This window comes from Aethalodelphis obliquidens, unplaced genomic scaffold, assembly GCF_003676395.1.
Source record: "Aethalodelphis obliquidens isolate GAN/ISIS:26980383/991018 unplaced genomic scaffold, ASM367639v1 scaffold35, whole genome shotgun sequence".
Taxonomy (NCBI): Eukaryota; Metazoa; Chordata; class Mammalia; order Artiodactyla; family Delphinidae; genus Aethalodelphis; species Aethalodelphis obliquidens.
Genome location: NW_020837979.1, coordinates 521572 through 538185, shown reverse-complemented (window position 1 = coordinate 538185; position 16614 = coordinate 521572). Strand labels below are relative to the sequence as shown.

Below are 16614 nucleotides of genomic sequence, written 5' to 3'. Positions count from 1 at the left end.
TGGCTATCTCATGGAAGTCTTGTTTTCTGAGTCCACTAGCTGTCACAAATACAGTATGGCAGAAGAGAGTACTGCGATGCTAATCTCATTAGATCGTGTAAAATCTTTGGGAAATCATTTGGGTTTGATATTCTGGGTAGAGGCAATTTGACTAAAAGTTATCTAATATGTTTAGGCATCTGAAATGGGTGAATATGAAGAGGAAGCACACATAACATGTGCTATATTGGATGCAGTTAATGGAAATATAGACGATGCTGTGGCTGCTTTTGAATCTATTAATAATGTCGTTTCTTATTGGAATCTTGCACTGGTAAGTTGTGTGGTACTTGAATTAAAAGGTTTTTGTTTTAAAACATAATTGTTTCATAAAAGCACTCTGTGTATAGATTTTTCACAGAAAAGCAGAAGACATTGAAAATGATGCACTTTCTTCTGAAGAACAAGAAGAATGCAAAAATTACCTGAGAAAGACCAGAGACTACCTGATAAAGATTTTAGATGACAGTGATTCAGATCTCTCAGTGGTTAAGAAAGTAAGTTGCAGGTTGTTTGTACTTTCTTATTATTTTGATAAGTACTTTTGCCTTGGTTTTATATTTTGGTAATTTCAAAAATGTTTAGTGGTGCCTTATTAATGCGGAAAATGGAGGGTGTTTAAATATTTAATTAGCATTATTTTGCCTTAGGTTTGGGGGGGTGGGGTGTGTGTGTTTTTTTTAAACTTGGGCACTTAAGTTTATACTCTTACAAAAAATGCTTGTTAGGGAATTAGAAAAGGTTTCCAAGGTATGCATTTATTTTTGTTATCTTGGCAATGAAATCAACAAATATTGCCACCTAAGGACTGTTTCTGCACGGACTTCACAGTTAAACATGTCACCGACTACTTGAGAGCGTTTCTCTCATCATGACCATCTGATGTAACTACCTTTTCCCAGCTGTCAGCAGTTTGAGGCTGTTGCGATGGTATTAACCTTAACTACATTCAACCTTCCACCTGTTTTGTTGATTAGTTTGTGTTGCTGCTCTTGGATTAGGATTTATGTTTGGTGCATTCCAACATCTGTGTTTCTCCTCATATTCAAAATCAGTTAGGGTTTCCCTGGTGGCGCAGTGGTTGAGAGTCCGCCTACCAATGCAGGGGACACGGGTTCGTGCCCCGGTCCGGGAAGATCCCACATGCCGCAGAGCAGCTGGGCCCTTGAGCCATGGCTGCTGAGCCTGCGCGTCCGGAGCCTGTGCTCCACAATGGGAGAGGCCACAACAGTGAGAGGCCCGCGTACCGGGAAAAAAAAAAAAATCAGTAAACGTCAGTAACTTAATTTTGTTCACGTGGAAAAGCTTCCCCAGTTAACATTGCTCTGCCATTACTGTGGCTAACGAGGGATAGAAACAGCATGGACTTGAGGGTTGGAAGCCTTTGATTACACAGCAGTTTCATGTTTGTTGTTACATAAAGTATAATGTGCTTGTTACATAAAAGTGAAAAACGTAAATTTTAGTAAGAAAAAAAAATCTGTGTTTATTTTAGAGAGAGTTCTACTTCGGTAATTTTGCAGGCTAAAGCCATTGATTCATGCCTTTTGTTTTTAGTTGCCCGTGCCCCTGGAATCTGTAAAAGAGATGCTTAATTTAGTCATGCAGGAGCTCGATGACTTCAGTGAAGGAGGGCCTCTTTATAGAAATGGTTCTTTGCGAAATGCAGATTCAGAAATAAAACATTCTACACCGTCTCCCACCAAATACTCTCTATCACCAAATAAAAGTTACAAGGTAAGTGGGGAAGAAATGAGTCACTCTACTGTGGAATACATTTCTGTTCTAAATGTTTTAAGTACTTTTTTGTTGTTATTTTTTCAGTATTCTCCCAAAACACCACCTCCATGGGCAGAAGATCAAAATTCTTTATTGAAAATGATCTGCCAACAAGTAGAGGCCATTAAGGTAAATGACTTGATTTCTCTAAACTGTGCCTCTCTTATTCCTAGATGCCTTCCTTGTCCACTTTCTCACTTATTTCTAAAACTGTTCAAAATGTTCCTTTGCCATGTGACTGTAGAATCATACTGTGTTTTACGTGCTTTCATCTTGACGCTTAGCATATTTTTTTTTTTTTTTTTTTTTTTTTTTTGGTACACCGTCTTTCTTTTTTTTTGCCTTTCCCTTTTTGGGTCCAGGCTCCGGAAAAGCCGGCTCAGCGGCCATGGCTCACGGGCCCAGCTGCTCCGCGGCATGTGGGATCTTCCCGGACCGGGGCACGAACCCGCGTCCCCTGCATCAGCAGGCAGACTCTCAACCACTGCGCCACCAGGGAAGCGCTACACTTAGCATATTTTTGAAACTACTTAAGTGTCTGCGTCCTCCACTAGATACGAATCTTTCAAAGGTAGAGACTCCTCTATCCAAAACATAGCCTTGTTTCTGGCATAGAGGAGGTTCCCAGGTGATTGAATTGAACTAGTGAAATATACTCTTCATACCTTGGTGTGTGAGTTTGTCTCAGACTGACTGTGGTTGTGTATGTTAAGTTTATATCTAGGACTTCACAAGTGGTCTAAACTTCAAAAGGCCTCTTTATCTTTTTAATATTTCATATGAATTTGACTTAATTATGTAAAGAAATAGTTATGTGAACATGATTTTATTTTAACTTTATGGAAATGACCTTAACCATAGCACTCAAAGGAGCTTTACTTCTTTGAAGTTGGAAGTACAGGTAAGTTGTTTCACGCTCATTGACCAGAACTAAGTCATTCATATTTCTAAAGTTACAGCAAGGAAGTATTGGTATGTGTGTGACTATTGCAGTGCTGTCAGCAATTAGTGAGACTTAATACTGTTTGTATTTTTTGCACTTGTGAATTTGCACAGTTTTTTTGTCTTAATTTTTAAACTTATTTTTGGCTGTGTTGGGTCTTCGTTTCTGCCTGCGGGCTTTCTCTAGTTGTGGCGAGCAGGGGCTACTCTTCGTTGCGGTGCGCGGGCTTCTCATCGCAGTGGCTTCTTTTGTTGCGGAGCACGGGCTCTAGGTGTGTCGGCTTCAGTAGTGGCAGCACTCGGTCTCAGTAGTCGCAGCACACAGGCCCCGGAGTGCACAGGCTTCAGTAGTTGCAGCACATGGGCTCAGTAGTTGCAGTGCGTGAGCTCTAGGGCGCATGGGCTTCAATAATTGTGGCTCAAGGGCTCTAGAGCACAGGCTCAGTAGTTGTGGCACACGGGCCTAGCTGCTCCACGGCATGTGGCATCTCCCTGGACCAGGGATCGAACCCATGTCTCCCGCATCGGCAGGCGGATTCTTAACCACTGTGCCACTAGGGAAGTCCCTGCACAGAGATTTTGTATGTTAATTTTTTATGATCGTGGCTTGTTATGATATTACATACTTACCATGTAGGTTTCTGGTACCCAACATTGTATTCTTGGAAGCACTAGTAGTGGAGGACTAGTCCGTGTGCCTAGAAAGCTGAGTTCTAGTACTAACTGCCATTGATGAATGATCTCGGGTCAGGGAGTTCCTTGTCTTTCTGTCTGTTTGGCTTCTCATCTGTAAAGTTGAGTGAGAATTGTTGAAACCGGTTTTCATCATATGTTCTAGTTGTTTGAATTTTTAAAATTACTTTTATAGCTTTAATTGCATATTTAAATCTATGGTCCAGATACCAGTAGTGACCAGTAAAACTTTCCAGTTGATTCCATCAGTTTCTTATTTTTGGATGTGTAGCATCTGGACTAGACACAGTAGATAGACGAACGGGGAAAATTTTAGTTTGAAAATTCAAGATATTTTTCACCTCAAGAGTTACAGTTTTCAGAAAATTTCTTTTCCTAAAACACTTGTTTTTTTGGCCGCACTGTGCGGCCTGTGGGATCTTGGTTTTCCGACCAGGGATTGAACCCCGGGGCCACGGCAGTGAAAGCTCTGAGTCTTAACCACTGGACTGCCAGGGAATTCCCTCTAAAATACTTTTAGGAGAAGAGAGCAGACATTCTGGATTTGTCTCTGACCTCATTTGTTAATTTTACTATTCCTGAAAAGTGTCTGCTTTGTAGGTTCTGGGGTTGGGGAGGGCGTTGTCATTTGGTTGTCTACAAAGTGATGGATCTGATTGCTGACCACTAGCTGTCATTGGAAGGCATTATGTCTGCCGGTTTGGAACTTTGTAAGAATTAAGAGCTAAGAGCGTAAGTAAATTGTCTGGAATGTGTCATTGTATACACATAATATATACAGTACACTATAGGTAATATATTCCGAGCAAGTGTTAGCAGTTTTCCCTTTCCCAGTAGAGCATTTGAGCTTTACCTTGAGAGGTTGGCAGTGTTTGGCATTGCGTATGCGGCTGAGTGGGAGGCTAGTCTGGGAGGGAATGTGGGGTGTAGAGCAGTCCAGGTGGACTGAAGAGCAGAGCAGGTGCAGTGAGGCACTGGAAGGGCGTTTGGGGCGATGCTGCTGAGCACTGGCAGTGTCAGAGAAAGAAGTTCATTTCGTAGGTACTTGTTTTTTTGAGCGGGTAAGTGTCTTGGCTATAGCTGAACTTTAGAAAGATTACTTTAAGCCAATGCAGAATGGAAAGGGAGATGAGGCCATTGTTTAGGTTAGAGCTGACTCTAGAATGAATGAATTAGGTAATGGTACTAAGGAGTGAAAGAATGGGAGCAAATAACAAGCTTTGACAAATTAAGGATCATGTTTTAAATCAGCACCTGGTACTCAGATCCTACTGGAGTATAGAATCTCTTAAAAGGCATCATCAAGTATTACGTTTGCTCTAGCACTGTGTCTGCCGTGATATAATTGCTTAAAATTGTTTCCTCTTCCAACAGAAAGAAATGCAGGAGTTGAAACTAAATAGCGGTAACTCAGGGTCCCCTCATCGTTGGCCTACAGAGAATTATGGACCAGATTCAGTGCCTGATGGATATCAGGGGTCACAGAATTTTCATGGGGCCCCACTAACAGGTGAGTTGGCAACTGGATACTCCCAGGTATTAGTGAAGTCTGTACTTTCTCCTCCTTTGAACAGGTAACTTGTGAAATCGCCTTGTCTGTATACATTTATCTATATACATGTCTGTCCATGTCTGCCTGTATGTTACTTAAGCTGTATTTGGTATTACCAGGATTTCTATAACTCTAAGCAGAAACAAAACAAGCTTTATCTGACCCTGTTTATATAAAGGCTAAAGGCTTAAAGAACCTTTTAATGCACATCTCAGAGGAGCTGAGACTGAGTTGGAACTATGCCTTATGATTGAAAAAATGTTAACTGACAGCGTTATTCATTAAGAGATGGCTAGTTAAGAACTTAAACGTCTTGGGAATTATTTTGATGACATACTGAGAGGTATGACAGTCCTGGGAAACTTTTTATTTTGAAATACTGCGGTCATATATAGAAGGAAAGAGTGTGGAGCTAGAGCACACTGGAGTTTTAGATCGTGCTCTCTTAACTTACCTCTCTGAGCCAGTTTGTTTGAAACCTAGAAGTAATACTTTGCATCACATGATTATTGTGAGCATTTGTGTGTGGGTGGTGTGCATTAGGCATTTACTTAGAACATGCATTAAACACCTAATGAACCAAAGGGTACGGACTGTGTCTCCTGTGGTTGTCTGTGTACCAAGGTGCTTGTGTATGTAATTTTATTTAATGACAGTGACCCAGAGTGGTGGGTACCATCATGAATCCACATTTTTTAGATGAGGAAGTGGGTTTGGAAGGGTTAGGTAACTTACCCATTATTGTACAGATAGTTATTGGTAGAGCCGGGGTTCGAACTCTAGTGCTATAACTTTAAAGCCACTTGTCCCCAGCCAGCCAGAGTGATGGGGAAAATAGGCTTCTTTCACATGAGACAGATTCCTGAAATGTTGGTAATTAGATTAATTGGTTTTGATTCAGAATGGTGTGGCCTAGTTTCACACATTTGTGTGATGGTCCATAGGGCCATACTTAAGGCAAACTCATGGTCCTCTCATAACAGTGTCCTCCAAGTGCGTGCAAAGTAATAGAAAAATCTTTGTGAAGTCAAACTCACTAAATGTCATATGTAAGTCACAGATAAATACATGAGAAGTCAGAGTTTAAACATTGTTTACCTAAACCGTGTGCACTGTGTAGAGCCTTGACTACAGAAGATAGGCAAGCTGGCTGGCTTTCTCCTTGGCTCTCCGAGTGCTGTGTGGAGTCATCATTTGGCACCTGTGGGTCACAAGTTCTGTTTTCTTCTTCTTTGTACAGGCATAACAGGTCTTCTGGTTGTTACACACACATATAAGCATAACATTCACATTGTCTCATTTTATTCTTGCAGTTACTCTATGAAATGGGTAGAAGCAGCACATCCTCATTTTACAAGTGAGAAAAATGGAGACCCCAAGTGACTATTTGACAAAGTTGCAGGCAGCTTTGTGGCCCTGAGAGGAGAGCTCAGGTCTCCTGATTCCCATTCCTGTGTTCACAGACTGTTTTTCTTAATGAAGGTGCAGATGTGCCAAGATGGTCGTTGTCTTTTTAAAAGAAGATGATTAAAAAACAATAAGCTTATAATAAAGAAATATTCAGAAGTACTGACCAGTGTAAAGAAAAGTAAACACTAACCATATCACACAGAGTTCTGCTAACATTTTGGAGCATTTCCTTCTGGTCCTCTCTCTTTGTATATTAGAGAACTTTATCACGTTGTATGGAGACGAGTAGCCTGTTTTTAAATATTTAAGTTCTGAGCAGTTTTCTACTCAACGTTTTTTTGACAGTACTGTTAATGAATACAAGGTATCCATCATGTGGAAGCTCTGCAGATTTTATTCCCTTATTTTTAAATTTCCAGTTGTTGCTATTGTAAATAATGCTGTGAACACAGTCCTAGGATTTTAGTTAGGGTTTTGTAAAATTTCTTGTGTTGGGAAATTGCTTTCCTGAGAAGCTGTGCCGGTTTTACACTCTTACCACCAGTATCTGGTAGTGCCTATCTCTTTGCACTCTTGCCAGGTGTTTGCTATTACCAGTTTATAAAAACCTTGCCTATTTTTAAAAACAAAAATAATACCAGCTTTTAAGTTTTTGTTTTTTTAGTACTAGGCATGCTCAACACTTTATAATCCTTTATATTTCATGAGTTGTCTGTTCATTGGGTGCCTTTTTTCTATAGGATGTTTTTAGTACTTTTTTTCACTATCCCTGATAAAGTCACCAGTTAAGTTTCAGACTTTATGATTCTTGGCTTATATCCATCATCTTGTTCTGTGTTCTTTGCCTGTTTTCTCCCCAGAATATGTCATGGTAGCCATCATCAGGCAGCCCGTTAGTTTTCCACGCTCAGGCTTGGGCCTCTGCAGTGGCTCTGTTTCTCTGGTAACTGCATAGAGGACAGACAGCCTGGCTCGCCTTTACTGGTCTTTAGGGCTTTCCACAGTCAGCTGCCCAGCACCTCTTGGGTCACAATTTCTGCTTCCTCTTCTGTGTAAAGGTATAAATGATCTTTAAGTTGTTTTGTTTTCTGTTAAAACTTTCTTAAAACAGATCAAGTAAATGATTGTTGGTTGTTTTTACCATCAACATGAGTGTCTTCTAGTTGCTGGTTTCCTGATAACACACACACAAAACAGATGGAGCAGATAGTTTGGACACCAGCATGAGTGTGAGTCATGCTGCGCCCTTTTTATTAAGCCAGGGAACACATTTTGTGTTACTTGTGAGATCCTTTGCATGAATTTGTTAGGTGACTTTTGACCTGAACGTTCTCAGCTTGAGTTTAAAACATGCAGCCATGTCATTCTGCAGATTTTCACGGCTCACTTCAAAAATGTGGCCCTGAGGCCATGACGTGCGTTTTGGTTCCTTAAGTCCTTCCTGTGACTAGTGTATCCCCCGTGTTTCTGACGCGGCACGACTGTGCCTCCCCGTCGTGCCCCTCTTTCTCAGGGCGCGGCCCCACCGCTCGTCTTGGCTCCTTGTGGTGCTTGTTGTGGGGACTCTGCTCTTGCTGACACCCTGCTGCTGCTCTCACTCCTCCTGTGTCACACCTAGCGGTCGTTCCTAGTTTGTCATTTGGTAATCTTTATGATGATGTATTTTGATGTATAGAAATTTAAAAAAAACCTATGTAGTTAATCTCTCTTTGATTTCTACTGCTTTTGTATTTATAGTTCTTGCCTAGATAGTCCTAACTGCAGCATAGACTTTTTTTAACAGTGTTTTCTTTCTTTTTTTTTCTTTTCTTTTTTTTTTTTTTTAGTTGCAACTACTGGCCATTCAATGTATTATAGTCAGTCACCAGCATATAATTCCCAGTATCTACTCAGACCAGCATCTAATGTTACTCCCACAAAGGTAACAAAGGAATAATTTATACATTTATAAGTATCTCCTTTTTAACTGTCCAGGCTTCCTACAGAGAAATTCAAGAAGTAGTTCAGCATTAAAACTTAAATGTCCCACCAGATAACAGATATTTTAAATTTCTCTCAGATATAGAAGTATGTTTCTCAGTTAATTTCTATGTTACAATAAATGTGAACATCTAGAATATTTTTAAATTGGGGTGGTGGTGGGTCGTTCGTCTTTCGGTCGTGACAGAAGCAGGACTGTGATGTCCTCACTGGAGTGCTGTGTGTAAGTTGCAGGCCTGGGGCGCTGTGACCAAGTGTCCACGGAGACCGGCATCCAGCAGAGCCGGGCAGAGACACCGGGCTTGGGTGCCTCTAGGCCCTGGCTCTTCAGTTCTTAACTTCTCTATGCATTAGTTGCCTCATATGTAAAATGGGGATAATAATGCCTTAATTCATAGGGTGTTCGAGGATATTAAGATGAGATAATATATGTACAGTGCTTAGAACTGTGCCCAGTTGGCACGTTAACAAACGTTAGTCCTCATTGTCATCATCATCATTGTTAACATCATTGGATACCTTGTTTAGGAGTGAGGAAGGTATTTATTCTATGAATCTGTTGTAGGAGAATTAGGTTTTTAAGGTGCTGTCATTAGTTAAGGCAATTTTCATTATATTCCAAGGAGAACTAGAGCTGTAAGTATCTTTGCAGTAATGTAGAAGTGTCTTCTCTTAAGGATGCACTGTATGCCCTAGTGATGTATTTACCCTGTACTCATGCTTGAGGTTTATGAGAATTGGATTGTATCTAGTTAAGCTATAGTTTTATAGACAACCTACAAAAATGTGCTCTTTATTTTTTTTTCCTAGGGACCAGTTTATGGCATGAATAGGCTTCCACCTCAGCAGCATATCTACGCCTACTCACAGCAGATGCACACACCACCAGTGCAGAGTTCGTCTGCTTGTATGTTCTCTCAAGAGATGTATGGTCCCCCATTGCGTTTTGAGTCTCCTGCAACAGGAATTCTATCACCTAGGGGTGATGATTACTTTAATTACAATGTTCAACAGACAAGCACAAATCCACCTTTACCAGAACCAGGTTATTTTACAAAACCTCCAGTTGCAGCTCATGCTTCAAGATCTGCAGAATCTAAGGGTATGGAATTTGGAAAAACCAATTTTGTCCAGCCTGTGCCAGGTGAAGGCATGGGGCCATCTTTGGCAGCACCTGTGCGTACATCACAGCCAACTCCTTTTAAATTTAATTCAAATTTCAAATCAAATGATGGCGACTTCACATTTTCCTCACCACAGGTTGTGGCACAGCCCCCTTCTACGACTTACACTAATAGTGAAAGCCTTTTAGGTCTCCTGACTTCAGACAAACCATTGCAAGGAGATAGCTACGGTGGAACAAAAGCTGCTCAGACCATTGGACCTCGAAATACATTCAATTTTGGAAGCAAAAATGTGCCTGGAATTTCATTTACTGAAAACATGGGCCCAAATCAGCAAAAGAATTCTGGTTTTCGACGCAGTGATGATATGTTTACTTTCCACGGTCCAGGGAAATCAGTGTTTGGAACGCCTGCTGCAGAGCCGGCCAACAAGAGTCATGATACTGATGGGGGTAGTGCGCACGGGGACGAGGACGACGACGGCCCTCACTTTGAGCCGGTGGTGCCTCTTCCCGATAAGATTGAAGTGAGAACTGGTGAGGAGGACGAGGAAGAGTTCTTCTGCAATCGTGCCAAGTTGTATCGTTTTGATGCGGGATCAAGAGAATGGAAGGAGCGTGGAATTGGCAACGTAAAGATACTAAGGCACAAAACCTCCGGTAAAATCCGCCTACTGATGAGACGTGAGCAAGTGTTGAAAATCTGTGCGAATCACTACATCAGCCCAGACATGGCCCTGGCGCCCAACGCCGGCTCGGACAGGTCCTTTGTGTGGTACGCTCTGGACTATGCAGACGAGTCGCCCAAACCAGAACAGCTTGCTATTAGATTCAAGACACCTGAGGAGGCAGCACTTTTTAAGTGCAAGTTTGAAGAGGCCCAGAGCATGTTAAAAGCCTCAGGAGCAAACAGAGCCACAACTTCCAGTCAGTCTACGAGAACTATAAAAGAACCCACGGGTCATGACAAGGATATTGGCAAATCTGCTGCCGGAAACATGAACTTTGAATTTCAGGTTGCAAAGAAAGAAGGGTCTTGGTGGCATTGTAACAGCTGCTCATTAAAGAATGCCGCAACTGCTGAGAAATGTGTATCCTGCCAAAATCTAAACCCAAGCAGTAAAGAGCTCCTTAGCTCATCATTAGTTGAAACTGTTTCCACTCCTAAATCTGGCTCAGAAAATACTCCAGATAGATTTGCATTGATTACTCCAAAGAAAGAAGGTCACTGGGATTGTAGTATTTGTTTAGTAAGAAATGAACCCACTGTATCTAGATGCATTGCATGTCAGAATACAAAGTCTACTAACAAAAGTGGATCTTCATTTGTTCAGCAGCCTTCCTTTAAATTTGGCCAGGGAGATCTTCCTAAATCTGCCAGCAGTGATTTCAGATCTGTTTTTTCAATAAAGGAAGGACAGTGGGATTGCAGTGTTTGCTTAGTACAAAATGAAGGAAGTTCTGCAAAATGTATGGCTTGTCAGAATCCAAGAAAACAGAGTTTTCCTGCTTCTGCTGTCCCAGCACCTGCCTCTTTTAAGTTTGGTGCTTCAGAGACAAGCAAGGCTCCAAAGAGTGGATTTGAAGGAGTTTTCGCCAAGAAGGAAGGACAGTGGGATTGCAGTCTGTGCTTAGTGCGAAATGAGGCAAGTGCAGCAGCGTGTGTGGCTTGTCAGAATCCACCCACTTCTGCTGCTCCAGCACCTGCGTCTTCAGAGACAAGCAAGGCTCCAAACAGTGGACTTGAAGAGATGTTCATCAAGAAGGAAGGACAGTGGGATTGCAGCGTTTGTTTGGTACGAAATGAGGGAAGTTCTACAAAATGTGTGGCTTGTCAGAATCCAAGAAAACAGAGTTTACCTGCTTCTGCTGTCCCAGCACCTGCCTCTTTCAAGTTTGGCACCTCAGAGACAAGCAAGGCTCCAAAGAGTGGTCTAGAAGGGATATTCACCAAGAAGGAAGGACAGTGGGATTGCAGCGTTTGCTTTGTGCGAAATGAGAGTTCTTCCTTAAAATGTGTGGCTTGTGATGTCTCTAAACCAGCCCATAAACCTGTTGCAGAAGAACCTTCAGCTTTCACTTTGGGCTCAACAACTAAGGCAAATGACTCTTCTGGAAGTCAGGTGGGAACAGGATTTAAAAGTAGCTTTTCAGAAAAAGCCTTTAAGTTTGGCAGTGCAGAACAAGGATTTAAATTTGGGCGTGTGGATCAAGAAAATACACCTTCATTTACGTTTCAGAGTTCTTCTAATACAGACTCTAAGTCAACAAAAGAAGGATTTAGTTTTTCTGTTCCTGTGTCTGCTGACGGGTTTAAATTTGGCATTCAGGAGCCGGGAAGTCAGGGGAGGAAGAGTGAAAAGCCCTTTGGAGATGACGCTGGATGTCAGGCTCAGGATGCTGGCGGTCAGAAAGACGGGAGTGCTGTGGTTCTTGGTCAAACTGGCAGCACTTTTACCTTTGCAGATCTTGCAAAATCAAATTCAGGAGAAGGGTTTCAGTTTGGCAAAAAAGACCCCAATTTCAAGGGCTTTTCGGGTGCTGGAGAGAAGTTATTCTCCTCACAAAGTAGTAAAATGGCTGATAAAGCCGACACTTGTGCTGACCTTGAGAAAGATGATGACGCCTATAAGACTGAGGACAGTGACGATATCCATTTTGAACCAGTCGTCCAGATGCCTGAGAAAGTGGAGCTTGTCACAGGAGAAGAAGATGAGAAAGTTCTTTACTCACAGCGGGTAAAATTGTTTAGGTTTGATGCTGAGATAAGTCAGTGGAAAGAAAGGGGTTTGGGGAACTTAAAAATTCTCAAAAATGAAGTTAACGGTAAACTGAGAATGCTGATGCGGAGAGAGCAGGTGCTGAAGGTGTGTGCCAACCACTGGATCACCACCACCATGCACCTGAAGCCCCTCTCCGGGTCGGACAGGGCCTGGATGTGGTTGGCTAGTGATTTTTCTGATGGCGATGCCAAACTAGAGCAGCTGGCAGCAAAATTCAAAACACCCGAGCTGGCTGAAGAATTCAAACAGAAATTTGAGGAATGCCAGCGACTTCTGTTAGATATTCCACTGCAGACTCCCCATAAGCTTGTGGATACTGGCAGAGCTGCCAAGCTAATCCAGAGGGCGGAAGAGATGAAGAGCGGATTAAAAGATTTCAAGACGTTTTTGACAAATGATCAAGCAAAAGTCACTGACGAAGAGAGTAAGAGCTCAGGAGCAGGAGCTGCCAGTGCTGCGGCCGTGAGTGGCATGCCAAGTCCTGAGGCCGCCGGGCCCACCCTCGAGTGGGACAGCTATGACCTAAGGGAAGACGCTCTGGACGACAGCGTGAGTAGCAGCTCAGTGCACGCCTCCCCGCTGGCCAGCAGCCCCGTGAGGAAAAATCTCTTCCGCTTCGGTGAGTCAACCACCGGGTTTAACTTCAGTTTTAAATCTGCTTTGAGCCCGTCTAAGTCTCCTGCCAAGTTAAATCAGAGTGGGGCCTCAGTGGGCACGGATGAAGACTCTGATGTCACTCAGGAGGAGGAGAGAGATGGACAGCACTTCGAACCTGTCGTCCCTTTGCCTGATCTAGTCGAGGTGTCCAGTGGTGAGGAAAATGAACAAGTTGTTTTCAGTCACAGAGCCAAACTCTACAGGTATGATAAAGATGCTGGGCAGTGGAAAGAGAGAGGCATTGGCGACATAAAGATTTTACAGAATTATGATAATAAGCAAGTTCGCATAGTGATGAGAAGGGACCAGGTATTAAAGCTTTGTGCCAACCACAGAATAACTCCAGACATGACTTTGCAAAATATGAAAGGGACAGAAAGAGTGTGGGTGTGGACCGCATGTGATTTTGCAGACGGAGAAAGAAAAGTAGAGCATTTAGCTGTCCGTTTTAAACTACAGGATGTTGCAGACTCGTTTAAGAAAATATTTGATGAAGCAAAACTAGCCCAAGAAAAAGATTTTTTGATAACACCTCATGTTTCTCGTTCGACTACTCCCAGAGAGTCACCATGCGGCAAAGTCGCAGTAGCTGTGCTAGAGGAAACCACCAGAGAACGGACGGATTCGGCACAGGGTGATGATGTGGCAGGTGCAACCTCAGAAGTTGGCGGGGTGTCTGGCACACCTGAAACAACAACAAAAGCAGTGGTTTCACCTCCAAAGTTTGTATTTGGTTCTGAGTCTGTTAAAAGCATTTTTAGCAGTGAAAAGTCAAAACCATTTGCATTTGGCAACAGTTCAGCTACCGGGTCTTTGTTTGGATTTAGTTTTAATGCACCTTTGAAAAATAACAGTAGTGAGGCCAGTTCAGCAGCCCAGAGTGGATCTGAAAAAAGAGCGGAGCCTGGTGGTCACCAAGAGTCGCAGAGCTCTGATCTCACACCGTCTTCCGACAGCAAAGTCAAAAACCCCTCTCCTGCTTTTCCAAAGGAGCAGTCCTCAACCAGTCACACGTTTAAAACACCAGAAAAGGGTAAGCACTTAGCCTTTAGATTAAGCAGAATTTGTCTCTTTCCTTCCTTCCACCCTCCCTCCCTTCCTTCCTTCCTTTTTCTTTCTTTCTTTTTTTCTCTCTCGCCCTCCCTCCCTCTCTCCCTCTCTTCCTCCCTCATTTTTTTTTTTTTTTTTTAACGTTTATCTTGGTGTGGACTCTTTATAGCAGGCTAATGTTTTAGTAAAAGTCGGCTCATAAACACAGTGCTCTGTGAACAGCCAAAAAATACTTGTGCAGAATTTTTTCCTCCCTAAAGCAGTTTACTGGTGAGTGTTCAAATGTTCAAACAGCAGCAGAGAGCTTGTGTATAAGTTGTTTAGGAGATGTTGGTTCCTGGGAGATGCATCTGTCCGAGCAGAGCACAAGGACTCAGCTCAGGACTGGGTCCAGCTTAGGGCCTTGAGCATGAATCATGAGCAGGTTCGTTCTTCAGGTTATTATCCTTATGTTCTTGTCACTCAGAGAGCATGGTACTGAGATGTTCACATTTTATGTAAGGCAGTCTTGCCACCACTTGTTAAATGAGCAAAGAATGAAGCCCTCGGGATAAATGGGTACGTGAGACGGCCACATTGGTGTAAATGGATGGACTCTGGCTTTTATATTTTAAAATTATATTCATTTTGATTCTCCATATATTCAAAAATGAAATACTCTTTATTTTCTAGGATTTAATTTTAGCCTTTTTAAATCTAATCCAATGGCATTTTGGAGCAGCACTCCTTCCTCCCAGCCTGAGAATAAAGGTACAGAGCTGGCACTGGCAGTGTGAGAGGACATCGGTCTTTCAGCAGCTGCTGGTCCTCAGCAGAGTAACTGGCTGTGTGCAGTTAAGGGCTTAACACTGCAGCATGCATGTGACAGAATGCTGGCGTGACCCCTTAATGCTGCTCTCGTGTACTTGGATGTCATGTTTTCTCACATGTTGTACAGCGTTTTGTGTTTTTTTTAACATCTTTATTGGGGTATAATTGCTTTACCACAACGTTGTTTTGAGGTAGATCCGTGTGGTCTTTCCCTTTCTCTGTTTTGCACATCAGATGCTGTTTTCAACTGTGATTAATGAAGACCTGTATGTTACCTAACCTTTATCGTCTGCCAGTGTCCAAATGTGATGGCAGCAGCGTGTGTACCACAGGGAACCGAGTGTTTCTTTTAGCGCTTTCTTTTTGGACATGGAAGATGCTGTGTCTGAAAGTAGGCCCCACGTATAAGAGCTACCATTATATCCTGGTGTGTTCCCGGTGTAGTACAGACCACTTGTGGGAGAAAGCGTTGGTGCTGTAATGGAGTACTTGGCAGCTGGCTCTGTTAGAGATGGTCAGGAGCAGGTTGTGGAGAGGAAAAATCACTGTTAGGGTTTAATAATGTATCTTGAGCAACACAGCTGGGTTACAAGTTGTCAAACAACTACAATGACCACATGACAACCTGTGAGTTCTGGGACCCTCAGTTTTAAAGTACACCAGTCATACTACTGGCTACAGCAGCTCTTAGCCTTTATTCTTAAGGATTCATTCTTTGAAAAATTATGTGAATAGTGTGGACTTTTTTCTATAAAGGGTACATACTTGTACACAGACTCTGTTGGCCCTAGGTGAAGAGTCCTTGGTCTGAGAGCAAATTTACCAAAATACTGCTGCAGGACAAAGAGTCCTGTTCTGTTTCAAGTCTGAGAATGTCATGGTTTCAAAGGACTGTAGAGATGAAGACTTGAGGCTGTCTGATAAACAAGAATCTCTATCTCACAGTGTCTTTTTGTGGTCCTTGGCTAGGAATTAATGCTATGTTTTTGTAACAAAGGAGGGTGAAAGTCAAGTTCAGTATTGCAAAAGGGCTGTTCTCTGGATCAGCATCATCCAGTAGAAATAAAATGCAACCTGTGTGTAATCAAAAAGCTTCTAGTAGTCACATTTAAAACTAAAAAGAGAAACAGATGAGATTTATTTTATTACTCTCTTCAGCTTAACTCATTATGTCCAAAATACGATTTCAACTTCTAATCAGTATAAAAAATTAATAATGAGATATTTTCCCCCTTGTTTTTGGTGGGGTTTTTTTGGTTTGTTTTTATCAATCTTCAAAACCCAGTGTGTATTTTTACACCTGCAGCACATCTCACTTTGGACTGCTTGCACTGCAGGTGCTTCATAGCCAAGTGTGGTCAGGCGGCTATATTGGACAGTGCCAGTTGGTACAGAGCATGCTTCATGGTTTGTTTACTCTTATCAGTTCCTTTAGCCAGAAATCCTTCTTTATAGACCAGAACATATTGTACGAAGAGTTCCTTTTCTCTCCATCTTTTGCCTTTTTGTTGTTTTTGGTCTTTCAGCTAATAGAAATTGTCTTAGGTTCCTACAGGATTATTTACCCAGAGGATCACGGGTTTAATTTAATTTTATCTATTATCATGCTTGGAAGTACAGAAAATTGGATGTAATTTTAATCACCCGCCATCCTTGGCAATTGTTAACTTTCCTTGTAGGGTCTCATCGAGTTGGCTTTGCTTTAGTTTTGTATTTATACTAATCTTTGCTTATGACTTCTTTAATGTTTCAGTTATTGCAAATGTATGGATATTTTGCTAAACCATTTAGTATTC

The 16614-nt window shown here is 42.1% G+C and overlaps 1 protein-coding gene across 5 annotated transcripts in view; it reads left to right on the top strand.

Moving 5' to 3' along the window:
• Positions 1-16614, top strand: part of RGPD4 (RANBP2 like and GRIP domain containing 4) — a 53589-nt gene that overhangs the window by 21697 nt on the left and 15278 nt on the right. For 3 of the 5 annotated variants that reach the window (XM_027128652.1, XM_027128653.1, XM_027128651.1), the window contains 7 exons: positions 176-313; positions 390-536; positions 1597-1776; positions 1864-1947; positions 4828-4963; positions 8242-8336; positions 9206-13991. In XM_027128652.1, coding sequence (XP_026984453.1) covers positions 176-313; positions 390-536; positions 1597-1776; positions 1864-1947; positions 4828-4963; positions 8242-8336; positions 9206-13991 — 5566 coding nt within the window. Of the gene's footprint in view, positions 1-175; positions 314-389; positions 537-1596; positions 1777-1863; positions 1948-4827; positions 4964-8241; positions 8337-9205; positions 13992-16614 lie in introns of those variants that run through there. The other 2 variants (XM_027128655.1, XM_027128654.1) reach the window with 2 other exon arrangements.